The sequence below is a fragment of the Peromyscus californicus genome, unplaced genomic scaffold (genome assembly GCF_007827085.1).
Source record: "Peromyscus californicus insignis strain IS unplaced genomic scaffold, ASM782708v3 Scaffold_7__1_contigs__length_154581171, whole genome shotgun sequence".
Lineage (NCBI taxonomy): Eukaryota > Metazoa > Chordata > Mammalia > Rodentia > Cricetidae > Peromyscus > Peromyscus californicus.
Genome location: NW_026294595.1, coordinates 100,174,122 through 100,200,639, shown reverse-complemented (window position 1 = coordinate 100,200,639; position 26,518 = coordinate 100,174,122). Strand labels below are relative to the sequence as shown.

Sequence of the window (26,518 nt, the reverse complement as noted above, 5' to 3'; positions counted from 1 at the left end):
TTATATCTGGGCCGACTTACTCACTATTTAGCCCAGGCTGGTCTCAGGCTCTTGGCCGTTCTCCTGCTTTAGTCTCCTACGATTACAGGGATGAGCTGCCGTGCCCACGTCCTACAGATATTTTTATGTTTCAGAAACTTAAATTTGTTAAATGCAATGTGCAGAAAATTACTAAAATCAGCGTACAACCTGATAACACGTTGGATGGCTTTTAAGTTCCTCTAAGATCTAGAACTTCCCAGGGACCCCTAAGCTCCCCAGGTGCCTCTTTCCTAAGAGTGTGTTCCTGTCCTGATGGGTAGAGAGCTCATTTCTTAATATTTTTCCATGGGTGTGTTTTCCCAGAGGGTAGTTTTCCATGGCTTTTAGTTTTTTGGAACTGTATCATAAGAAAAGATACACAGGAATGGGGGAGACTGACATGGAAGTCGGTGTTAGGGTCACATTAGTGTCTGGGTATCTCCTGGAAAAAATTACTATCATTCTTTCCCTCCATACTTAACCATGAAACTTAATTTTTCTCCTATGTTTTTGACTCATTTTAGACATTTCCCTTCATTGTAATTTAATGATACAAAACTTAATTTCCTGCCATGGGCAGAAATAGACTACTTTTTCAACTATTCAAGGAAATGTAATTATTCTTCAGAACTTAAGTTGAATAAGACTTTTCCCCCTTACGAAATTAGCAAAAAATACCGTTTTGTCTGAGAAGCTAGATTTCTTACTACTACTGTATTTTTAGAGCTGAGTTATGACTTCTTTATAGTTTTTGATTATTTTAGCAGCTCCATTGCATAAGAAATGATTTCATTGGAATGTTGTGACTTTTGTTAAGTTCTTCCTTGGTTTCCTGGTTATCCGCTTACTTTAAGTTGACATTGCCGTTCCTTCTGTGTGTTCTGTGAGTACTGTTTGGAGGGTCGTTATAAGTGCCAAATGTGTATTGGTTGTTCATTTGTAACCCATGCATTCTGTTTTCTCTTTGAAGAATGTCAAACTGTCTGCTGAAGTAGAGCCATTTATTCCCCAGAAGAAGAATCTGGATGCGTTTGTGCTCCCTATGGCTCTCCCAAACGATAATGGAAGCATTTCTGGTGTCGAGCCAACGCCAATCCCCAGTTATCTGATTACCTGTTACCCATTTGTCCAGGAAAACCAGTCCAATAGGTAATATCTTTAGTTTTGTTTCATTGGTGGGGATATAGAACTTGGCATAGTCCATTAATCTTTTTCTTTTGTAACTTTCAAACTTTAATATTTGTTTGTATTTTTAAGAAGAAGTAAAAATATGCAGAAATTTGAAAGCTGTCAACATGTATTATTTTCTTATTCTTTGTAAGAGGAAATGCATTTTTCTGAGCATGCCATTGAAATATATTGCAGTATAGTGACCCAAGGGAGATGTGAAATACAAGAAACCTTTTTTGAGATTAAATGCTTAATCTCATAGTTGCCAGGACAGTGTCTGGCACAAGAAGGAGACATGAGGGACAGGTGTTGGGGTGCCATGATTGAGTATGTACTTCTGCTGCTTCCCCAAATCTAGCTCGGTCCCGGTAGCTCCAATAGCATGTGCCTGTAGGACCCGGCGGGGCTTGCAATAGTGGGGTATGCTTGCTGACCCTCCAGAGGTCTGCTGGGGCCCTCGTTGCTGCAGTTCATTGTATTGTTCATCGCATTGCCTGTTTCAAGTTATGCCGTGTACAGGAAATGGTATTTCTCAGCACTGTGGGATGAATGGATGAGGCAGATATGGCTCTATGACTCTGTGCAATCGTCTGTGGGCTGAAGCAAGTAGTATTTACACATCTGTAGCCCATTGTGGCATACTCTCATCCCAGAGCACATTCTTTGCAAAATTCTGGATGTGTGATTACACACATTAACAGACTACCTTGTGAAATAGTAACGCCCCAGTGAAGATCCTGAGTTTCTTACTCCAGACTTTTCAAAGTTAGGCAAACAGTAGAACTAAAGAACCCTTCTCAGTTGAACTTAGACTTCATTGAAAATCTTTGTGTCAGTTGGGTGTGGTGTCACAGACATGGAGAGGTAGAGGCAGGAGGATCGTGAATTCAAGGTCATCCTTGAAGTCAAGGCTAGCCTAGGCTTCATGAGCCCCGTTTTTGTTATTGTTGTTGTTTTAAAGATTGCACTGTCAGATAATGTAGAGCATTTCTATAAACAATAATACTAGTTCTCTCTGTAGCAAAATAGCCATGTGCACTATGAGAAATTTGTTTTCTTGCCTTAATGTGAGGTAGTCATTAGGAATTCATAAGCAAGCCATCCTTCAGATTATCTTTTAAGTATTTTTAGGATTTTGGTAGTCAACCTTGTCTTCCATTTTGCTTTGCCGTTGCAAAGGCGAGAAAAGGGACCCCTTGTTCCTCAACAGCAACCATTGATGAGAGGGCTGCTGGGACAAGACAGCATCTTATGAGCTTTGTGGGAACTGAGTAGAGGATAAAGGTATCAATGAAGTCTTCTTCCTGACTTCCTTGGACTTGGAGCTTGGGTTGCCAAGGAGAGAAGCCTTGCCGAGACCCGAATTGGCTTAGTGATTAGGGGAAGAGGAGGTGTTGGGGGGGTCACTCCCTGAGGGTGCTCGGCTTTTGCAGAAGGCTGTGGCAGTTGTCAGTATTGGACGCGAACTATGGGTGGTCGTGTTTAGGTGCGGAAGCTAGGGGTTTCACTTTTAGGCAAGCAGATCGTGAGAGGTTTGAGAGCAGACTCAGAGGGATGTGGAATTCGGCAAGTTCTCAGGCTAGATCCCTTTATACTACCATGTGTGTTGTTATAAGTACAGGGCATAACACATGATGGCGTTAGTTTTGCCTTTTCCCCTACAATTATTATGAAGGCACTCTTCTGTCTTTATTGTTTGTTCTGCTTTAATATTACTCTTGGACTCGTTGATAGATTTTTTTCTGTTTTGTTTGGTTTCACAGACAATTTCCTTTATATAACAATGATATACGATGGCAACAGCCCAGCCCGAACCCTACTGGACCCTACCTTGCCTACCCCATTATATCTGCTCAGCCACCTGTGTCCACAGAGTACACCTATTACCAGCTGATGCCAGCGCCCTGCGCCCAAGTTATGGGCTTCTACCACCCTTTTCCTGCACCTTACTCCAGCACCTTCCAGGCTGCGAACACTGTCAATGCCATAACCACAGAATGCACGGAGCGTCCACATCAGCTGGGGCAGGCCTTCCCGTTGTCCAGTCATCGGAGCCGGAACGGTAACAGAGGGCCGGTAGTGCCAAAAGTGAGTGGCCACTTTCTTGAGGTGTAGTTTTTAAATGCGGTATGTCTGTTGGTGACACTAGTATAGGTAATTTACTGCTGGTATCCATTGACCTTTAACGCTTCACTTGCTACGAAGTAGAAAGTGTTAGAGGCATATTTTAAAAAATCATTTTTCCTGTGGTATTTATTTCCCCCTCACTCTTGATTGATAATGTAAAGTCATCTTCATGATCATTCATTGAGTTTTACGTAAACACAATGCACAGTTATTTCTAAATTATTTCAATTTTGTGCTAAAATCACTTCACAGCGATGATGTCAACATTAAATGGATCATGTGGTTGAATGTTAATGTGCCTCAAGCTGTTTCAGTCTTCTGCAGGCAGCAGGAGAATGGGAAAGAACAGTGTTAGTGGTTCCTCATAGCCCTTCAACCTCAGGGTCTGGATTCTGAGTCGTTAGTAGGAAAAACAGTTTGTCACTTAAGAGAGTAAGAAAGAAGTCAGTGACGCAGCCACTTCTGTTCAAGGCCAGCGTTGGACTTGTTTTATATATATATGTATATATATAAAAGATGCAGTGCTGTCCTCCTTGAAGTCACGGGAGAGTTCTATTTCCCCTAGGCTGCTTTTCTGTTAAGGGCCTTTATTGAAGCTGTAAGAAAAGCCTGTTTGTAGCCAACACTGTTGAGCTGATGGAAGACATTTCTCTGCGTTACTGCTGTGGAGAATTCTCACTCTCCCAAGTTCCATTAGCTAGCTTCCTCGGTAGAAAGTCTTTGCTGCCTTTTGGCATAATTTTTTAAAATTAAAAATAAATAAGCCGCAGAAATGAATTTGAAAATATTTTTGCCTTGGTTCGTGGAAACATTGTGGGTCAAGGGAACTTTTTTTTGGGACCACCAAGGATGAAAGGAAATAGGTATTAAAAAGTAAGATTGTCGTGTATATTTTCCAGGTGTTCGAAGAATGGGGTTTCTCAGCACACCTTCCCACTAGTTCCGACTCAGGAAGTGGAAGTTAAATTCAGAGTTCTGGTGTATAAATTGCTGTTGAGGAGTAATTGCTCCAATTTTTAAAAATTTGAAGAAAGAAATCAGCTTTTTAATATTTTCTGTTTGGACACCAAGGTAGAAATATTTTGCTCATCTTTGTTATGAGCCCAAATTTAGTGACTGGGTAACTTTTCATGCTTTTACTACCTTTTAAAATAAAAATGTTTAGCCCTTCATATGGCACTATTAAAATCTTGCTAATTGTTAATAATTGACTTAAAAAAATAAAAATGCAGGTAAACACTAAAATCAACTCAGATTTTACTAATCATAGTGTTAATAATTATCCAAAAAATATTGTGTAAATGTGCTTATGGTACATTATTTAGCTTGTGATGCTTCTTAGTGAATACTTTCTCAGAATCAGCTAAGAGCCCCTGATTTGTGGTGCACCTTTTGGTCTTTCTGTGATGAATGTGATGTGTAATTGATGTTTAGTACATTTACTGGGTTCCTTTTTTTATGTGTGCGTGTGTGTGTCTTTTAAACTTAGCCACAGCTTTTACAACAACATATAAAAAACAAAAGACCGCAGGTGAAGAATGTGGCCACTCAGAAAGAAACAAGCTCAGCAGGTCCCGATAACCGATCCAAGATTGTGCTTCTGGTGGATGCTTCCCAGCAGACTGGTAAGGCAGAGGCCTGTTTGTTTGTTTTCTTGTTTATTCTTGCACGTGTGGGTAGGCGTGTGTACTGTCTCAAAGTTGATGCCTAGTGTCCTCAGTCGCTCTCCTCCCTACATATTGGGGGGTAAGGCGGGGTGTTGGGGTAGAGACTCAATGAACCTGGACCTGGCTGTCTTGGCCAGTCTAGCTAGCTAGCTTGTGCTAGGGATTCTCTTTGCCTTGTGCGCTCAAGACAAGCTCAGCTACATACTGAGAGCCTGTCTCAAAGAATATTGGAGAGATGGCTCGGTGCTTAAGAATGCTTCCTGCTTTTGCAGAGGACGGGAGATTGGCTCCCAACAGCCATGCCAGGTGTCTCACAACAGCCTGTAACTCCAGCTCCAGGGAATCTGATGCCTCTGGGCTCTATGAGCACCTGTACTTACAGGCACATTACCCTCTCCCTATTAAACATAAAAATGAATTTTTAAAAATTTGTAAATGTCATAATGAAATTCATTATTACATATAAGTGATATATGCTCATAAAAACTTTTAAAAAGACTCACTCACAAGAGAATCCTCCAGACAAGGTCTGGATTGGTGTAACTAGGTGGCTCGTTGCTTTCTGTTGTCTAGCCTTTCCTGGTGGATAGTTAATGGTATGATGTTTCACATGTGCTTAGATCCTTCCGGAGCAGAAAGAGGATCTGGGAGTTAGTTGAAAGCCATCTTGTTGATCTTCCAGTGCTGTGTGGCTTGTAAGGCCTAAGGCAGTGTGTTTAATAGGCTGCCATGCTTAGAGTAGTTATGAGGAAAGTCATGTGGTCCAAATCTGTTCTTCCTCACAGTGACTCATTCTACATCCTTTTGTAAACCTTAGCAAGATTCTTAAAAGTACTGTCTGAGCCAGGCGTGGTAGCACACACTGTTTTGGTTTTTGAGACAGGGTTTCTCTGTGAAGTCCTGGCTGTCCTGGAATTTACTCTGTAGACCAGGCTAGCCTCAAACTCAGAGATCTGTCTGTCTGTGCCTCCCAAGAACTGGTTTTAAAGGAAAGTGCCATCACATCTGTTTTTGTTTTTTGTTTTTTAAATTGGTGGTAGTGGTGGAGGTATACACTTTTAATCCTAGCACAAGGAGGCACAGGCAGGCAGATCTCTGAGTTTGAGCCTAGCCTGGTCTACAGAGTGAGTTCTAGGATAGCCAGGGCTATATAGAGAGACTGTGTTTCAAAAACAAATAAACAAACAAACAGCAAAAAGACTGTCTGTACTTTGTTCCTTAAGTCATCAAAAAGATAGCCTCCTGGAACATAAAAGTTGGGAGGCATGATTTGAACAGATTGTGTATACTTTCAGCGTTTTCATTCCTTAGTTTGTTTTTAACTTCTGAGGATTACCTGGCAGCACTAAGAGATAAAAATTACTTAGTTTTTGTAGAAGTAGGTCTTTCTACTTGTAGCAGGTTTTTACCTTTGAACAGGCTTGTATTATTATGTAATAAGAATATAAGGGGGCTAGAGTCAAGAAAGGGAGCTGCAAGATTGCTCATCAGGTGAAGGTACTTGTTGTCACACTGGACAACCTGAGTTTGGTCCCTGGAACCTGCACAGTGGATAAAGAGATCCAACTCCCAGCCGGGCGGTGGTGGCACACGTCTTTAATCCCAGCACTCGGGAGGCAGAGCCAGGCGGATCTCTGTGAGTTCGAGGCCAGCCTGGACTACCAAGTGAGTCCCAGGAAAGGCGCAAAGCTACACAGAGAAACCCTGTCTCGAAAAACCAAAAAAAAAAAAGATCCAACTCCCACAAGTTGTCAGCTCTTTGCTCAGCTGTGGCACTCAGGCCCACACACATGCACATACATAAAACAGATAAAATGTAAACAACAACAACAAAAAAGCAAACCAGTTGTCTGGATACAAGAGAAAAGCAAAGATCAGCTGTGTTCCCACGTGACACAAATAAACAGTTTAAGGTTTACAGCAGCAACAGGAATTCAGGAGTTTCTGGACTCAGAGTTAGGGATCCATGAGGGGACCCCTCGATTGATGTGTAAGACCTTAGAAAACCTGATTATCAAGCACTAGCGTCCCCCAAAGTGAGTCTGCCGTTCAGTACAGTTATAATTAAAATCCCAATAAGAATTTTGGGGGAATTCAACAAAGTAATTCTAAAATAAAGGAGCAGTGGTCTGGAAAGTGTCCTTTGTGCACTAAAGCTTAGAGTCAGCTTAATGCTTTTTAAGTTAATTAACTTTGTTCATTGACAACTTCATTCATGTACACAGAGAATTCTGTCACCTTCACTTCCACGGTCATCTACTCCCACCCACCCCCATGTGCCCTGTCTTCACCCTACCAATCCCTTCCCACATTGCTGTCCTTCTCCAGGTTTATGGTATCAGTGTCGTAAGTAAGAACGGGAGCAGAAGTCCATGGGGATGATACGGACATCATTGCAGCCTCCTAATTTATACCCCATTCAGTTGACCAAGACTTAGATGAGAAAGAAAGCCAGTGAGCAAAGAGAATGCAGCTGCTCCTTCGTGGCTGCCTGACTACAGAAAGAGGACCATTCCCAAAATTTAGAATTTCAGTTTAATTTAAAAGAATAAACTATAAGATTGGAAAAGTTTGTCTATTTATTTATTTATTTTTAAAGATTAGTGAGAATAAGAAAATAGTGGTGTACTGTCTTTGGGGCTTGGGGGCTAGGGAACTGGAGCAATTTTGGATTTAGGGATCGTTCTTTTGATGAGGTTAATCCATAGTAGGTGTGCTCACGTGGAGCTTCTCCTTTGAAAGAGATTTAAACTGTTATCGTAGTGCAAGAAAAATACCAAAACCTTCCTAGTGTCCAGTGACAGGATTCCCCTCCATAGAATATATAAAGCCATCTTGCAGTAAAGTATGAGGACTTGTCATAACACAATGACATAGTATTAAACAACACAGATCCAAATTATATCAGTTGTGAGGGAGGGTCTGGAGGGAGGACTCAGCAGTTAAGAGCGATTGCTGCTTTCCCAAAGGACCTGAGTTCAGGTTCTAAGTAGCTATGTTAGGGACTCACAGATGCCTATAACTCCAGCTCACACAGACACATACACACAAATCAACAAATAATCAAATCAGTCTTAATAGAACTGTAGAAAAAGGAAAACTTGTGAATTGTTGAGGTAATTGTAACAAGCTCTTTAAAAATGTCTTAATATTTGTGAAATTAAAATAAACAACTCAGTGGAAAACTTCACAGAAGTCACACTGAAAATAAAATTAATCAGAATTTCACAGAAGGAGAACATTAGTAGCTAAAACCATCAGAAAAGATTCTTGACCTCATTATTAAGTATAGAGTACAAATTAAAACTAATAAGCCACCTTTTCTATGTAGCAGATTGGCATAAGTTACAGTTGGAGAGGCATTGTCAATTATTGTGTGTTTGAATCATTGGGCATACTTGTTTTGTTTTGTTTTTTTCTTTTTCTTTTTTTTTTTTTTTTTTTTTTTTTGGTTTTTTGAGACAGGGTTTCTCTGTGTAGTTTAGGTGCCTGTCCTGGATCTCGCTCTGTAGACCAGGCTGGCCTCGAACTCACAGAGATCCACCTGGCTCTGCCTCCCTTGTGCTGGGATTAAAGGCATGCACCACCACCACCCAGCAAATTGGGCATATTTATATATCACTGTTGGAATGTAGGTTGTTTTAACCATTCAAAAATGATTTAGCATGATCCAGTTTGAATCTGTGTCCTGTACAACCCTTTCATGTTTGCCTTACAGAAACTTCATGTACATACATTTGCTGTCATGTGTCTCAGACTGCTAGCTATCATTGAATTCCTTCTTTGACAGTTTCATACACATATAACGTACATTTTGATTGTTTTGTGTCTCTGCCCCCAACCAACAGTGGGTTGTTTGTTTTGAGATACTCTAACTGTGTAGCCCTGGCTGTCCTGGAACTCAGCTCTGCAGACCTAGCTGACCTTGAACTCACAGAGATCCTCCTACCTTTGCCTCCTGAATTGGAAACAACCAAAGCATACTGTGAATGGTAGAAAGGATAAATGTGTTGTTATATTCATTCATGCAAAAGCAGTTTGTATACAGTGGCATTAATTAACCAGAGCACCATCAGCAGAATCTTAAAACTAGTGTTGAAGTAGCAGAGAATAAGATAATAGCTGATTATTTTAGTGATACAATCAAAAGCTGTAAAAGTAAAGATTTCTTTTTTAATTTATTTAACTTTATTTTATGTGCATTGGTATGAAGGTGTCATATCCTGGAACTGGAGTTACAGATAGTTGTGAGCTGCCATGTGGGTGCTGGAAATTGAACCCGGATCCTCTGAGAGAGCAACCAATGCTCTTAACTGTTGAGCTATCTCTCCAGTCCCCAAACTGTTTTTTTGTTGTTGTTACTAGGTTGTTTGTTTGTTTGTTTGTGGGTTTTTTGTTTTTTTTTTTGTTTTTTGTTTTAGATTCTCTGTGTAAATAGTCCTGGCTGTCCTAGAACTTACTCTGTAGTCCAGGCTGACCTCAGACTCACAGAAATCTGCCTGCTTCTGCCTCCCAAGTACTGGCATTAAAAGTGTGCACCACCACTGCCCAGCCAGTTTCTTTTTTAGAAATACGAAAATCTGTGGGAAATCTGTACAGGAAGTTGAGTGAAAACTAAACACAGATAGTGGTGACAGGGAAGGTAGTCTAGTGGGGGCACAGACAGTGACTTTGAAAGATTGGCGATGCTCTTTCTTAAATGGCCGATGATTTCAGTATTTTATGACACAACTATTTTGTTTTCATAATGATGCCATGTTATAAGTTATTAGGAACATTTTATATGATCTTTTCAAAGAGTCACATATTTCTCCCTTTACAGACTCTGTTACTTTATTTTTCTTAGAACCTTAATAATTTAACAAGATTGTATAAACTTGGTCATCACAGAGAATTGTCCACTTGCCTTGCCTTGTAGATTTCCCATCAGACATTGCTAATAAGTCTCTCTCAGAGAGCACAGCCACAATGCTCTGGAAAGCCAAAGGCAGGAGGAGGAGAGCCTCCCACCCTGCTGCAGAGTCCTCCAGTGAGCAGGGGGCCAGCGAAGCTGACATCGACAGTGACAGTGGCTACTGTAGCCCCAAGCACAACAACCAGCCTGCGGCAGGCGCTCTGCGGAATCCTGATCCTGGGACCATGAATGTGCGTATTCCTCACTTGTTTGTCTGTCTGTCTGTTAGTTGTTAGTCTTGCTGTCAGTATATTGTGTCCTTTGCTGAAACTGAAGTATTCATTTTTTTCTTTATAGCAATCCTTAATGGTATTTACTATTCACGAAAATATGAAACACTGTTAATAAATATATTTATTACTAGGTTAAATTGAAACATTTGCCAAGTATGACATGTTGACTCTTAACTAGAAACTAACCATCCTTTCTGTTTCATGTTTTTAGCATGCGGAATCATCAGGCTGTACAGGTACTTATTTTTTGCAGTGTTTTTTCTGTATTTTCTTCTTTGTCCATTTTAAGTTTTCCTTTAAGTATGGCACTTACCAGGGCTATAAACAAAACTTCAGTGATTCAAGTTAATTGAAAAGTATATATAGTTTTACCAAACAAGTTGAGAAAATGTGATCTGGAGCATTCTGCAGGATGACATTTGTGTTGCTAAGAAGGCACATGCCACTCTAAACTTACAGAGAAAATTCCATGTCTGTCGTGACTCAGTTGTTTAGATTTTTTTTTTTTTGGCCTCCATTATCAGCTAATCTAATCTTTAATATCTTCACACGTTTGATGCAGGTGGTGTAAACTGGCCCAAAGTAACTTGCCAGGCAATCCAGAAAAGACCGTGGATGGAAAAACACCAGGCATTTTCTAGAGGGGGAAGGCAGACTGAACAGAGAAATAATTCACAGGTACTTTGAATGAGGTTGGAAATTTGATTAGGTGTGAGATGACTAGTGTTAAATTTATCATAATAATGGTGTAGTAGGCACATTATCCTTAAAGGTACACAAAGTTATCTAAGTGTGAACTGCTGTGGGCTGTTGATAAAACATGAGGACCTGAGTTCGGATCCCCAGCCCCCACTTAAAATACTGTCATGCTGCAGTGCACATCAGTAACCACAGAGCATGAGAGGCAGGCAGCCTAGCTGAATTGGTGAGCCTCGGGTTCAGTGAAAGACTGTCTGGAAACAGTGAGGTAAAGAGAGACAGAAGAGGGCACACACGTATGATTATGCAATAATCAGTATGCCTTGGTGTGCCCCAGGCCAGTGAGAGATCTGTCTTTAAAAAAGGCGGTTGTCTTCTGAAGAAGGGCACCCGAGGCTGCCATCTGAGGAACGACAGAAACACAACATGCATGTGCATCACACGTGTGCACAGAGAGCTCTCACATCTAAAACTTCTTAAATGCCTTAGCAGAGCATAAATAATGAAATGGCAGTGTGTTGAGTGAGGGTGGCGAGAATGTGGTGTAAGTGGTTCATCTTCATGTCTGGTTGAGGATGCTGTAGTTTTAGAAAAGGACACCCTCCACCTGCTGTTTGACCTGCTGTGTCTGTTTCCTTCCTCTCAGAGATTGGAGCCTTCTTCTCTTAAAAATGGTTGTTTGAACTTAAGGACTGTAGGGTCTGTGGGTTCTAAACATACATTTATTTATTTTGTGGGTGTGAGATTAGGACAGCTTGCAAGAATAAGGACCAGTCTCAGGTCATCAGGCCTGCTAGCAAACACTTTGCCTGCTGAACCATCTTTTCAGCCATGGGTATTTTGATGTGGCTTATTAACCCTTCCATGCTAGCGGCACTGTCACATTGATGGTTCCCTGGTGCCACAGTGTGACTAGACTGGGCACTCTCCGGACAGTCATCAGAGTGGGCTGTGCACAGCTATGTACTTACAGGGACTGTTCTTCCTGTGTTGATTGGCTGTCAAATCAGGGAATTGTTTATTGGTCATTATTTCTATTTTTCATTTTAGATAGACTTCCTGGATCTTTATGTCCAGTTAAGAAATTAAAGCTGTCATATAAATATGAATGGACCAAAAGTAAGAACAAGATACTGGATTGTGTATACCAGCTGCTGCCTGCTCTTGGCCTCCCTGAGATGAACACTTGAGATAACTCCTTGACTTAGGCTCTGCTTGCTGTCAGGAAAACAGAAGGAATGTTCCTTCCCTGTGATTCTGCAGAATCAGGCCATTTTGTGGCTCAGGCTTGTGAGGCTATCTGGCTTCAGCTTTATTTGATGGTAAAGGTTAGACAAAGCCTGCAAGATGTTTACTGAGTTTTTCTGTTGAAATTGAAACCTCCTGCTTTCTGAAGTTCCTGGTCTGGGTCCTGGCCTGGTTTGTTTTGTTGTTGGTTTGTTTTGTATCTGTGTCCATTAAGGGAAATAACCCTGAGATGAAAAACACTGTAAATGCTTTCTCTTTACCTGATAACTGGTGGGAAAAAAGGAAGCTAAGCAGTTAAGTGTATTTTATTTGTTTGTTTTGAGAAGGTCTTTCCCTAGAGGCTAGCCTGGATCTTGCTGTTAGCTCAGGTTGCTCTGAACTTGTGACCTTCCTCCCTTCATCCCCAAGTGGCGGCATATGCCACTCCAGCTAGCAGCTCTGCTCATTTGGTGTCTGTCTTCAGTCCAGCCCAATTTTGACAGTGTGTTGTCTGTCTGCTACTGATGTTTCCTTGTCCTAGTATTTTTCTTAAGTATATACTTGCTTTTTCCCAATACTAACTCCTTTCTTAAGTCAAAATATTATGCCCCTTTGCAACTTCTAATTGTTTCCTATACTTTAAAAGGCTTTTAGAAGGTAAGTCCCACAGAAAACATTGACCCGTATTTTATACTAGTTTTGTTTTTCCTGTGTGTGAGTGTGTGTAGGTCGTCAGATAACTTTGGAGTTAGTGCTCTTCTTCCGCCTTCTCACGGGTTCCGGGGGTCCAGCACAGGTCGGCCAGGCTTCACCACAAGTACTGTTAGCTGCTGAATGGTCTCACTAGTCCTTGTGCTACTTTTTTATAGTGCAGCGTTTCGAGATATTTTTATCAGAGACTTAACTTTGATGCATGGTGATCTAGATTTTTAAAGCAGCAAACCACTTTTCTTTTCTTTTCTTTTTTTTTTCCGAGACAGGGTTTCTCTGTGTAATAGTCCTGCCTGTCCTGGATCTCGCTCTGTAGACCAGGCTGGCCTGGAACTCACAGAGATCCTCCTGCCTCACCCCCGATGCAGCAGATACTTCCTTCACTGAGTGTAGGACTGGAGAGATGACTGAGTGGTAAGAACGCTTGCTGTGCAGGCCTGAGGACCTAAGGTGAAGTCCCCAGCGCCTGTGTCACATCAGACATAGACGTGTGTGCCTGTGACCCTGACACTGCCCCGGGGGCAGAGACAAGAGGACGCTGCAGCTTGCTGGCCCCTGGCCTAGCTGTGGGTTCCTGGGGTTCCCTGAGAGACCCTGTCTCATGGAGTAAGGCTGAGCGTGACAAAGCAGGCTACCTGCTCTGTACACAGATACACAGGGGTCTGCATAGACACACGTGTGTGGATGGCCCACACAGAGACTAGACATAGGGAAGATAGGGAAAAGAAGAAAGGAAAATCAAGGGATAAAGGAGGAATGTAAAGGGCTTCAGGAGTTTTGATTTCTATTGCATTTTGTCACTGTCCCATGACACCGGGGCAAGCCAAATTTCTAAAGATAAATGCTTTATCTAATTTATAGTTTTGGAGAGCAGAAGTCTAAAGAGCATGATATAAGCCCTGGTGAAGTCCTCCTAGCATGTAATGGGAATGTTTTTGTGAAGAGAGGGGGATGAAACCACATCTAGAAAGCCAGAGAGAGACCTAGGGGTCAGATTCAGCTTAGCTCTTAAAAATTAAGCAAGACTGACTGACCAGCATGCCCCAGACACCCTCCTGGCTCTGCCTTTCCAGCAGTGGGGTTAGAAGGGCATGCCACCACACCGGGCTTTTTAAAGTGGATTCTGGCAATCAAACTCAGGTCCTGATGTACCACAGGCAAGTATGTTACCGCTGAGCCCTTTCCACAGCCTTAGGCCCACCTCTTGGAAGTTCCACACCTCCCAATGCCACCAAGGCCTCTAGGAACCAAGTTCTAAAACAGGAGTACTTGAGGCAGACAATATTCAAAACAGTTAACATGTTAATTAGATTTTCAAAAGGTTTTAATGTAGTTGGACATCTCCATGTTTTGAGTTATTTGCGTTTCTTTTTCTGTGAACTTGTCTGGTCATGTCTCTGCTTGCTTTTTGACTCTGGATCTATTTCTTTTTATCTTGATTTATTTTGAGATCAGGTCTTAATATGTAGTCTAGGCAAGCCTTGAACTTGAAGTCTCCTACCTCAGCCTCCCAAGACTTGGGGTTACAAGTGTGCCAACATACCTAGTTTGCATCTTGACCTCTTTCCTTTCCTCTTTCCTCCTCCTGTCTCCTTTTATCCCTCTGCTTTTGTTTTATTCATTATCCCTGCGTCTCTCTTTTGAGGCAGAGTCCCACTCTGTAGCCCTGTCTAGCCTGGAACTACCTATGTAAACCAGGTTATCTTTGAACTTGAACGTCCTCCTGCCTCTGCTTCCTGAATGCCAGGACTACAGGCTTGTGCTCCCACCATGCCTGATTCATATGCTCACTTTCCAGCCACAAAACTGACTTAGAAGAACTGATAGACAGGGTTTAGTTAGCATGAGGTTATTGATTTGTTCAGAAGTTATTGAAATATTTGCTTCCCATGGACCTTGTGGAAACTGTTAGTTTGGAAGTTTTAAGTTGCTGGCGCTTTTTTCTTTGTTTGTTTATTTTTGGTGGATAGGGTCTCTTTGTGTAACCTTGGCTGGCCTGAAACTCATTATGTAGACCAGTCTGGCCTCGAATTCACAGAAATCTGTCTGCCTCTGCCTCTTGAGTGCTGGGCTTAAAGGTATTAGTCACCATGCTTGGCAGTCCTGGTACTTTTTGTCTTCGCTGTAAGTATCAAGTTGCATTTGTCTTTTAAAGAAAAATTGTTGTGTATTTTTGACACAATCAATACATATATACGAACTGGTTCCCAGCAGCAAGCATGGGAAATGGCCAGGGGTTGGGCTGTGTGTTGTTCTCAGTCTCCTGACTGCCTCATGTTGTTTCTTGTTTGTTAGGATTTTGAGGTAGGTGTTGACAGAGAGGAACTTCTCATGTCTTTTTCATTTCTTCTGAAGGGGCGTTTAGCATCGGCTGACACAGGTTCTTAAGTATCTGAGGCTCTTAGAACGCTTAACATGCTTTTTCTTTTCCCTCTGACAGTGGACTGTTTTTCAGTCTTATTAGTAAGATGTCTCAATCTGCTTGTTACTCTGAAGGAGCACAGTAGACTTGATGCTTCTGAGCAGAAAGGTGTAGTAAGCCAAGGTCAAGGTACAGGAAGGTCGGCTCTCTGGTGAAGGATTGTTCGACCTAATGGCCTTTTCACTGTTGTCCTTAGGGAAGAATGGCTGAGAGTTCTCTGGGTCCCTTTTACAGCTTCATAAATCCCATCCATGATGCTCTGTTTTCGTGAGTTAGTCACTCCCCAGAGTCTCTGTCTTCCAGGGCTCAGGACTCACCCCATGAATTTGGGGACATATAAGTAGCTCTTGTAACAGGATAATAATACTTTATGTGATCAGATAAAGTTCCATTTCCTTTCATCTTTTTTTTCTTCTCAGTTTTATTTATTTTTTTGGTGGTGGGGTGATTATTTAATTTATGAATGAGGATCTTGTGTTGTATCTTAGCTACCTGCTACTCTTTATATTCCAGCCCTGGGTGGCCCCAACTGCATAGTCCTGCCTCTCTCTCTCATGCTGGGGTTATAGGCCTCTGCCATCTTGCTTCTTCAGCCCATTTCCTTGAAGGCAAGGCTCTAATAAGATATCACTAAGAAAAATTATCTCTAGGGATGTTTTTTAGCCTAGGCTGGCCAAGGATAACCTTGAGTTTTTGGTCCTCTTACCTCTCCTTGTTCTTGTAATCCTTTCAGGGTTGGCTCTTTCCATTCAGCAGGTTCCCTGCAGATATTTTCAGGTGATTAGATTTACTAGCAGTTCATACTTCTCAGACAGCTAATGAGTGCTCTATTGTATTGTGGATATAACCTGTTACTGGGACCATTTACCTACTGCAGGACCTTAGGCTTGTTGTCAGGCTTTGTGAATAAAGCTGATAAAAATCTTAAGCCTCTGGGGGGAGAAGAACCGTATACCATTGGTCTTACTGGAAGTTTTAGCTGTTAAGATAAACTATGTGCTGTATAGAAGTTCCTTGAGTCACACACTCCATGTGCTTCTTTACTATACTTCAGGGACAAAGTCACTTGAAAATGATGTTTCCTTTCCTCTGGGGTTCCTTAGGCTGGATTCCGATGCCGAGGACATAGCACTTCCTCAGAAAGAAGACAGAATTTGCAAAAGAGACAAGACAATAAGCACTTAAACTCTGCTCAGTCTCACAGAAATGACCTAAATTCTGAGTCTTTATATTTTGAGGTAATTTTTTCAAAATCTGTTTATAAACTATTCTAAAAATGTCTTAATTAAGAAGTTAATTTGGTATGTTATTATGTGATAAATATTTCATTTTTGTATCTTCACATGTTACTCTGTTAGACTATAAATGACTTGACATACTGGCTCATTTTTAGTTATCTTGGTTGTGTTTATTATGTAAGCTAACATCCCCTTTATTAATGTCTGTTTTGAAGTTTTGTCATGTGTTCATTTTGACGTGGTATGTGGATGAGAAGCTGATTCTGTTGTCATTGGATATGTTTGTAAGGTTTTTCAGATTTGAGTAATTCAATCGAAATAATTCCTGCTCCCTTTCAGTAGAGTCTTAGAGAAAAAAGAAAAATGGCTGTTTTATTGGCTCTCCTAGAACGTACATCCTAATTCACTGTTTCTAGTGTTTGCTCAGCTAGCTAGTTCTTACTCCAGGCTGGGGCTTTACCAGAGAAACGCTTTGTGCTGGGAGGATGCAGACATGAACATACGCACATGGGATTGGCTGTGATTGGACTAGGAGATAGAACAAGCCCCTTGGGATGGATCTTAAAGAATAAGTTTGTTGTTTGTTATTGTTTCAAGCATTCCTGTTAATTCATCTGTGCAACTCACTTTGGTTAGAGCATAGATTTTTATAAAATAGATTAATAGAGGCATATTAAACTGGAATTCTTGAAGTTAGAGGACAAGGATTAGTATATTAACTAAGCTGAATAATGTCCCAAAGGAGTTGAGTGTGTCTGACCTACTCTCCCAGGAGTAGTTTTGCAGCCCCTGACTGGACAGGTAACTCACTGGCTTCATAAATGAAGAAGGTTCTAAGAAATGTGCCATTTGTTTTTATATTAACATCAGTTAAAATTTGGAAACCATGAGCCAGGTATGGTGGCTTAAACCTGTAATCCTAATTCTCCAGAGCTGAAATGGGAGGATTACTTTAAGCTGGAGATTAGCATGGGCTATAGTGTGAGACTGTGTCTCAAGAAAACAAAACAAAAATTAGGAAATTTAAATTCTTGTTTGATAATATTAGAATGAATGGTTTTCTGTTAATACTGAAATTGGACTGCTACTTTGGTAACAGTTCTTAGGAAGATAGCTGCATTCCCCCCCCTCCTTTTTTTTTTTTTTTTTTTTTTTAAGTGATAAGGTCTCTATAGCTCTGGCTGTCCTGGAACTCTATGTGTATGTAGATCAGGCTGGCTTTGAACTCACAAAGATCTACCTGCCTTTTCCTCCTGGGTGCTGGGATGATGGTGCGTGCCACTATGCCTACTTAGCTCAGTTTAAATGTGTTGGGGATTTTCTGAGGCTAGAACCCAGGGCTTTGTGCTTGCTGAGCGGCATTCTGCCACTGGCCGGTCCCATCAGCCCCTGTTGTTTTTTATTTATACAGATGATCTAAACTTAAAATGCTAGCTGGGTGTATTGGTGTGTCTTTAGGGAGACTGAGTTGGGGTTTTGTCTGAATCCCTGGGTTCAAGACCATGTTTGTTTGGTTCTTTGTTTACTGTGTGTGTGGTTCCTGTTTGTGGGCCTGTGGAAGGAAGCCTAGGGACACTCTTGGGTCTTGTTCCTCAGACACCATCCACCTTTTTTTTTTTTGACAAAAGGTCCCTCATTGGCCTGGAGCTCAGTGATCAAGCGAGGCCGGCTGGCCAATGAGCCTCATGGAGCTGCCTTTCTTCACGTCTCAGCACTGGGAGCTCAGTGCCTGCCACTGTGCAGCTCTTTTTACTTAGGTTCTGAGGATTGAATCAGCTCCTCATGCTTCCAGAGTTAGCACTTTCCCAAGCACGCCATCCCCCAGCTCCAAGAGCTTTTTGTCCCTCTCTTCTTAGGAATGAGGACTTTGTGCAGGGTTTTCATAAATCCTGGATTGACCAGTCTTCTGTCTTTACTTGTGGATTTTATACATGCTGAACATTTTTGTAACTGATAAAATGTTACTTCTATTCCTTCCCTTTAACAAAAGTTAATTCTAATCTCAGAAGAAAAATAGTTTAACTATAAATATGACAATTTTATTATTGGCTCACTTGTATGATTGTTTCCATACAATCAGAAGGATAGTGACTAAGAAATTAATTTGAATAAAAACATTAAAAAATATTTTAAACATTCTTCAAATTATATGTAATAGGGAATGGAATAAATTTTAAAAACGAATACTAAACTATTTAAATCTTCTCCAAATTATCTGAATGTGATAAATCCAGTTTGAATTCTTTTCAGTTACCTATCTGTGTTAGGATAGAATTAGTATAAAAAAGTGAAAAAGTGGTTACAGAAATCTAAAGGATGGATGGATGTGGATATGACTTCATGCTTGAATAAAAAATAGGTTTAGCATGGGAGAAATAAAATTTCCTCTTTAAGGCTGATTTAAAATAGTTCCACAGTAGGATACAAATATACCTTATTTTCTTACCTTTCAGAACTGTCAAACAGTATAGAAAGTTTCAATGCTGGGGAGGTTGCTCATTGGTAGAGTAGCTACCTAGCATAAGTAAGGCTCTGGGTTTGATGCCCAGCAAACACACATGTTCATATGCACGAGCACATACATGAACACACACACACACACACACACACACACACACACACACACACACACACACACACACGGATGCACCCGTGTGGTGATATTTTGTTGTACCTTAATAAAATTTGCCCGAAGATCAGAGGACAGAACAAGCCACTAGATTACTTAGAGGCCAGGCAGTGATGGCACACACCTCTAATCCTAGCACTCGGGAGGCAGAGATCCATCTGGATCTCTGTAAGTTCAAAGCCACTCTGGAATACATGAGCTTGATTCAGTCTAGGAGAGAAACAGAGCCAGGCAGTGGTGGCACACACCTTTAATTCCAGTGCTTGGGAAATCTCAGCACTAAGAAGGAAGTGATATGGCAGGGCGGAGAAAGGACTATAAGGTGTGAGGAGACAGGAATGAAAGCCTTTTGGCTGAGGACTTAGGCATTCAGTCTGAGGATTTGTGGAGACAGGATCTCGCCTTCCATTTGGCCCGAGGATTTGGTAGTGGTGAGAAGTTTCTCTAGTGGCTTGTTCCTTTGTCTCTCTGATCTTTCAGCATTTACCCCAACATCTGGCTCTGGGTTTTTATTAAAAGACCATTTAGGATTTGAGTTACATACTCCCTCACCCACACGTACTGAGTACACCCCCCTCATGCAGATCTGTACACATGCACGTCCGTACGCACACAACACACACAGGTGTACATGCACCTCCCTACCCACACACACTGAGCACACCCACACTGCAGGTATACACATCCATACACACACACACACACACACACACACACACACACACACACACACACACACACACCAAGCACACACCCCCCACAGACATACAGGCGTGGACACACCCCCTCATACACCCTTGTGTAGCATTAGTCCTGAACATTTTCACTGACATCAGGGAAACTATTTCAGGATGAAGATGGGTTTCAAGAACTAAGTGAGAATGGAAATTCTAAAGATGAGAATATTCAACAGAAACTGCCTTCAAAAGTAGTAAGTAACTTCTTTCAAAATTATAAGAAAAGTAGCACACCTTTTGAACTCGGCTATGTGGAAAGAAGTCTTGAGGTTGGTATAAAGGACATAGGGGCAGCATGGTGTGTGCGGATAATATGTGTACTGCTTACTTTCACACTTGAAAATTGTTACCACAGTTGTACTTCCTTTTAGGTGTGTGTGTGGTGGGTGGGTGCACGGTGTGCTTGAGGAGGACAGAGGACAACTTGCAGGCGTTGGCTCTCTGTCCATGTATGTCACAGGGGACCCAGGTTTTTAGTTTGGGCAGCAGACTCCTGTACCTACTGAGCCTTAATGTTTCTTTTCCTAAACAAAAATAGTTTCTAGGAAACCTGCAGTTCTGTCACTAGATGAGACAACATTAAGAACTGTCATACAATGTGCAGTCTATGTGGAAATTTCCCCAGACAAGCACCCCCTGTTATATCCAGGTTCCGTCCTTTCATCTCCCGTTCTAAACTGGTCTTTCCTCTCACCCTGTTCTTAATGGCCCCCAGTCCTCCGAGTTTCCTCCTCTGTCCTGCAGAAGCTGCCTCAGTCTGCGTTGTCGTTCCTTATGGTCTGACATCTGTGACATGACTAACAGCCGTGTCTCTTCTCCTGTGTCATAGTTGGATGACTTACCTGAAAACTCACCCATCAATATAGTTCAGACTCCAATTCCCATTACCACTTCGGTTCCTAAACGAGCCAAGAGTCAAAAGAAGAAAGCATTAGCTGCAGCCCTTGCCACAGCACAAGAATACTCAGAAATAAGTATGGAGCAAAAAAAACTGCAGGTATGTAGTCGTTTTCTGCAGTTACGATTGTCTGCTGCCTTGGTGGGATGGACAGGAACGCCAAGTAGAACTATAATTTGTCATTCTTTCCTAGTCAGAAACAATGAATCCTTTCTTATCCACCTTTTAGGAAGCTTTATCAAAAGCAGCTGGAAAGAAGAATAAGACCCCTGTGCAGCTAGATTTAGGGGACATGCTAGCTGCTCTGGAGAAGCAACAGCAAGCCATGAAAGCTCGCCAGATCACCAACACCAGACCGCTCGCGTATCCAGGTGACTCCTCAGTGTGGGCAGTTCGCTGCAGCCTTGGAGGGGAGAGCTGTGTAGTCTTTCTCTTTCTCCCTCCCCCCCCCCCCCCCCTCGTGCCACGGGCATGCGTGTTGCTGTCAGAGGACAGCTTTCAGGAAACTGTCTCTTCCACCATGGCTTCGGAGGATCAGGCGAACTCAGGTCAGCAGGACGGTAGTACAGACACTTCTCTGCTGAGCCTTCTGTCCTGGCCCCATCCTCATTGTTTGTTTGTTTGTTTGTTTTGTTGTTGTTTTTCTTCTCCAAAGGTTAAAATAAAAAAAAAATCCCAGGGTAGTTTGGCCCTGTTAACTCTGAAAGTATCCGATTAAATGACAAATGGTGATAGTTTCGTGCGTGTGAACAAGACAGTGATCTGGCTTCCCACTGAAGCTGTTCCTGTTTTAACAACCTTGTCAGGTTTAGAGCCAGCGGTTGATCATCTTCCTTTCCTTTTAGAGGGATAGGGATAGCACAAAGGTGGGCCGGGTACCAGTGAAAAGGACGAATGCTGAGAAGCAGAATTTTCTGTCTGCTCTGTTCCAGATTGTCCCAGTTCCAGACTGTTGCTGAATAGGTAAAAAGAAAAGACCGTGTGGCTGTGTCTGGGTGCAGAGTGCTGCAGTCTGTAGCTCTCCACTCATTTAGTGGACCCCTTTGCTTGAGGAAGGCAGAGGTGATAATGCATAGAGTTGCATGCTGCTGAGATGGGAGAGTGGCTGGATACAGTGGAGGAGGTGGCCTTTCAGCTCACTTCTGGGGCTGGAGTCAAGCTGCTGAGATTGGACTCCTGATCTTTGATTTGTTGTTTTAGAAAGGTGTTTATCTTCCTGTACTTCAATTTGTTACATTAAAATGGAGTAGTGATGGTCCCTACTTCAAGGTTGTTTGGGGAATAAATGAGCTGATAGATGTAAAGTGCTTAGAAAATCTCAGTAAACTAATGAGTATTACAGAGAACTGTGACCATTACAACTTCGTTGGAATTTTTGTTGTTGCTGTTGCTATTTTTGGTTTTGAAATAGGGCTGAAGTAATTCCTCTGCCTTAGCTTCCCAAATGCTGAAACTACTGGTGTGAGCCACCGTACCCAGCCATTTGTCATTGTAACCATTTATTTTTCTTTAGTTGCTGAGAACTAAACTTTGTCTAGCCAAGGGCCTTGTGCTTGGCTAGACAAACACTTTACCATTGAACTGAACCTCTAACCACCGAATTTTTTTTTTTTTCCTAGGCTGGGGCTTAAACCTAAGGTCTTATGCATACCAGGCAAGTGCTCTTCCACTGACCTGTATCTTCAGCTCTACAACTTTGGTTGATTTAATAAATGTTATGTTAAGAGCTGGAGATGTGGCTCAGCAGTTAAGAGCACTGGCTGCTTTTCCAGAGGACCTGAGTTCACTTCCCAGCAACTGCTTGGTGGCTCACAACCATCTATAGTGGGATCTGATGCCCTCTTCTGGCATAAAGTCATACACACAGATAGAATGCTCACATACATAAAATAAATAAATACGTTAAAAATGTTCTGTTAAACAACTCTGAATATCTGTGCTTAGAACGTGCTGTCTGGAGCAGTTGGGGTTATGGAGGTGGTGAGGCTAGACCACTCAAGAAACTCACAGCTGACTCTGCTCTGAGGTGGCTCAGCAGTAGGTGCTTACCGTTCTTGCTGCAGAGGACCTGGGCTCAATTCTCAGCTCTCAAGTAGCAGCTCACAGCCGTTCATAACTGTAGATCCAGGGGATCCAGTGCACTCTCACATAGACACCAAGCATCTGCATGGTACACATCCATTCCTCCAGGCAAAATATTCATATACATAAAATAAATCTTTAAACAAGTTTATAGTCTAGTCAAAAAAAGAATGAGATGATAGGAGTGAACATTTGTAAGGAATTGATGGAGCATGGAACAGCAGGATGTAGAATAGGTCCAAGACAACTCCAGGGTGTTGCAGAGATGACTTCATCAGTAAAGGGCTTGCCATGTGAGCATGGGACCTGAGTGTGGATCTCTAGTACCAAATAAAGCCAGGCACGGATGGCAGTGTGCACCTGGGATCCCAGACCGGCAGATCCCTGAAGCTCATTAGCCAGCTCGTGTAGCTGAATTGGTGAGCTATAGGTTCGGTGAGAGACCATGTCTCATCAGCTAGGGTTGAGAGTGATTGGGACAACACATAGCACCAACGTCTGGCCTTCACATGGATATGCACACAGGTGCAGGTGCGCCCTCACCCACACAACACCCACATGTGCTCTCTAGCTTAGTGAAGAGGGCTGTGAGGATGCCACAGTGACATAAGGAGAGTTGACAGTGGCCTTGGACTTGAAATGCTAGCAGTCGAGGCCCTGGTGACCTCATTTGTCATGTGTATATGCATGTGTAGTTCAGGCTAGAAGTCAGTGCATTTAAAATGAGGGGAAAGCCCATGGAGTGACCAGGTTTCAGGGATAGGAGGAAGAAGAGCCACACATATAAATTGAATGAATGAATGGTGTTCTGGGAAGAATTTTTGAAGATTGGGAAATTGTATTTGGCAATTGCAAGGTGGTTCTGTTGGGTCTTTTTTTTTTTTTTTTTTTTTTTTCCTCGGTGGCGGCAAGGGGGACAGGGGACAGGGGCGTTGAGACAGAATTTCTCTGTATAGTCCTGGCTGTCCTGGAACTCAATCTGTAGACCATGCTGGCCTTGAACTCAGACATCTGCCTTCCTCTGCCTCCTGAGTTCTGGGGTTAAAGGTGTGCATCACCAACACCTGGCTTCTGTTGGGTCTTGACAGTAACACTTTCAATAGCGTGAGTATGGCCGAGACCAGATGGCAGTGGTTTGGAAAGGAATGATGTCAGAATGATGCGAGACATTTAACTGGGGGAGAGTGGGCAGTAAGAGTACCTTAGGCTGAAGGCAAGCCAGGTAAGGGAGCAGGCTCTGTGTGTTTGCCTCCCAGTCCCTCTTTTCTTATAGATAGAAGGGGGTGGCTCAGAGAAAAGAGATTGGGGTGGAAGAAGTGCATGTGAAAAGGAACAGCACAAGGTCCCAGAGGAACTAAGATGACGATGTTAAGTTCATTCGTGGGCCTTGGACGGTTGTAAGGATATCTTCTGTCTCCTCCTTTTGGATGTTTTTGTAACTTAGGCAGTGTCTTCTCAAAGTGACAGGAACATTCTGCTAGAGTGGAGGGGTTGAGATTGGAGACTTAGAAATATTAAAAGATCAAGGGTAAAGCGTGAAGGTGTGAGCAGGGGTGTAACAGGTGCTGGGTAGCACCGAGAGTGGGTGCGAGTCAGCTTTCCTTCCTGACGCTCAACTGAAGGGGAGCCGTAGGCTGCAGAAGTATTTAAAATGAGCTGAGTAGCTGGCTCTGTAGGCGTGAGGAGAACCCCAGAGGTAGGCCGTTGGGACCGGAGGTCAGTTGCTGCAGTTGAGTTGAACTAACAGTCCAGGCTTACTTTCAGAGCTCTCAGTCAGCTAACTGCATTGGCTTACCTTCCTCATCTTAGGGAGGTCAGAGACTTGGAAAGAAGGTGTGTCTGAGGGACTCTGCTGAGCCTGTTACTACGACATATTTTTTAGCCTTTTCCACTGGAAGAGAAGGCTTGTGTTTTTTGAAGATTGACTGTTGGAATTGTCAAGAGTGTGGATTTGGCTGCAGTGGTAAAACTAACGTTTTTGTTTGTTTGCAGTCGCCGCCGCCGCCGCAGCTGCCTTCCACACTAAAGACACTGCTAACAGAAAGCCTTTAACCAAAAGCCAGCCCTGCTTGACGTCCTGCAACTCTCTGGACGTGACTTCCTCTAAAGCGAAGAGAGGGAAAGAGAAGGAAATGGCAAAGCTAAAACGGCCCACAGCGCTCAAAAAGGTAACCCCATCTGGAAATGCTTCTTTTATAGGATAATTAAGGGTTTCCTTTTCATTTCTTTGCAAAATCAGTGGTGTTTTAGGAAGCAGATGTTGTAATATATTTATCCACATGGCTATGTGTGACTGATTAATTCAAAACCAGCATTATATGTAAGAAGGCCCTACAAAGTGAATTTTTTCTATAAGGGTTAGAAAATAAGCAGCTAGACATTTCATATCCCCAAACATTAAACTCCTTAGGAATCAGAAGTCCAGATCTTTCCTTCCTTTGCATGTTTTTCTCTTATGTATATATGTGTGTGCATGCATATGTGGGCATGCTTGTGTGGCGGCCTAAGGTTCATGTCCCAGTTTTCTCGATTGCTCTTGACCCTGTTCTTCCCTATTCTTTAAGGAAGGGTCTCTTAGTTGAACCCAGAGCTCACCAATATGGTTGGTTTGGCCAGCCAGCTTGCTTCAAGAGTCACATGTCAGCCTTCTGGGCCCTGATTCATGGGTGGTCTGCCACACCCACCTGGCATCTTTGTGTGTTTGGAGATCCAGACTTCAGCTGTTACTGTACAGCAAGCGCTTTGACCACTGAGCCGTCTCCACAGCCATGCCTCCCCTTTCTTTTCTCTCTTCCCTCCTCTCCTGGCCAGCCTTCCCTCCCCTCCACCTCTTCTTCTCCTTCTTGTCTCCTCGGTTCAGTGCTGGAGATCTGACCCGAGGCTTCACACATCTGAGACAGGCACTCTGCCTCCTCGCTAGCTGGCCCTGGACCTCAGTAACTTCAGGGTTTGCTCTGCGTGTAGTAGAGCAACTTCAGGCCCACTTTTTCACTTCCATCTTTCTTCCCTATAAATGGATGGTAGTATCTGCTTTGGTTTAGTATTAGAGGGTCAGTGAGGCAATTCATGCCTGAATAGATGAAAACTGTAGAGTGTAAGTCACGTGAACTGTATGAGTTCCAAACTTACAGTTTGGATTTCCAAACTTACAGTCACTGTTTGGGAAATCCTACTTGGTCGCCTAGGAGTTCCAGATTGAGGCTGATGTGGCGTGTTTGTGTGTTCTCAGCACCCTGCTCCCCTTTATTTGAAGTGTGTCTGGCTGTGCACCCTCAACACACTCTCCCTGTATTCTCTGTGCAGCATTCCCTTCCACTTCCAGTGTCTGACATACCAGTCACATTTGTACAGGTCAGCTTTTGTGCAGCGGGGTAATGCAGCCCACTGAGCTCCTCAGGGCTGTGCCTGTGTTTAGTGTGACATCGTAGTAGCTTGTACCTAGCTGAAGAATGAGCGGTAATTGAAGAACTGTGCAATGGATTTCAGGTTATTTTGAAAGAAAGAGAGGAGAAGAAGGGACGTCTGATTGTGGAACACAGTGTTTTGGGAGCTGAGGAGCCAACAGAAACGCATTTGGACCTCACCAGTGACTTGCCTCAGGAGACTGTCTCCCAGGAAGGTAAGGGCACCTCTCTGCCATAGCTGTCTGCAGTGTTGCCACGGAGAGGAAGCCTTGCTGGCTGTGCCTCAAGCAGAAGTTGCA

At 42.7% G+C, this 26,518-nt stretch overlaps 1 protein-coding gene across 2 annotated transcripts in view; it reads left to right on the top strand.

The window, feature by feature from the left end:
- The window catches only part of Secisbp2l (SECIS binding protein 2 like), a 51,150-nt gene that overhangs the window by 8,504 nt on the left and 16,128 nt on the right, over positions 1–26,518 (top strand). Inside the window, exons 2-13 of one of the 2 annotated variants that reach the window (XM_052723136.1) lie at positions 992–1,170; positions 2,955–3,279; positions 4,808–4,943; positions 9,904–10,130; positions 10,384–10,408; positions 10,735–10,850; positions 16,335–16,469; positions 19,949–20,029; positions 20,665–20,832; positions 20,963–21,104; positions 24,808–24,983; positions 26,302–26,434. In XM_052723136.1, coding sequence (XP_052579096.1) covers positions 992–1,170; positions 2,955–3,279; positions 4,808–4,943; positions 9,904–10,130; positions 10,384–10,408; positions 10,735–10,850; positions 16,335–16,469; positions 19,949–20,029; positions 20,665–20,832; positions 20,963–21,104; positions 24,808–24,983; positions 26,302–26,434 — 1,843 coding nt within the window. The remainder of the gene's footprint in view (positions 1–991; positions 1,171–2,954; positions 3,280–4,807; positions 4,944–9,903; positions 10,131–10,383; positions 10,409–10,734; positions 10,851–16,334; positions 16,470–19,948; positions 20,030–20,664; positions 20,833–20,962; positions 21,105–24,807; positions 24,984–26,301; positions 26,435–26,518) is intronic. The other variant, XM_052723137.1, reaches the window with a different exon arrangement.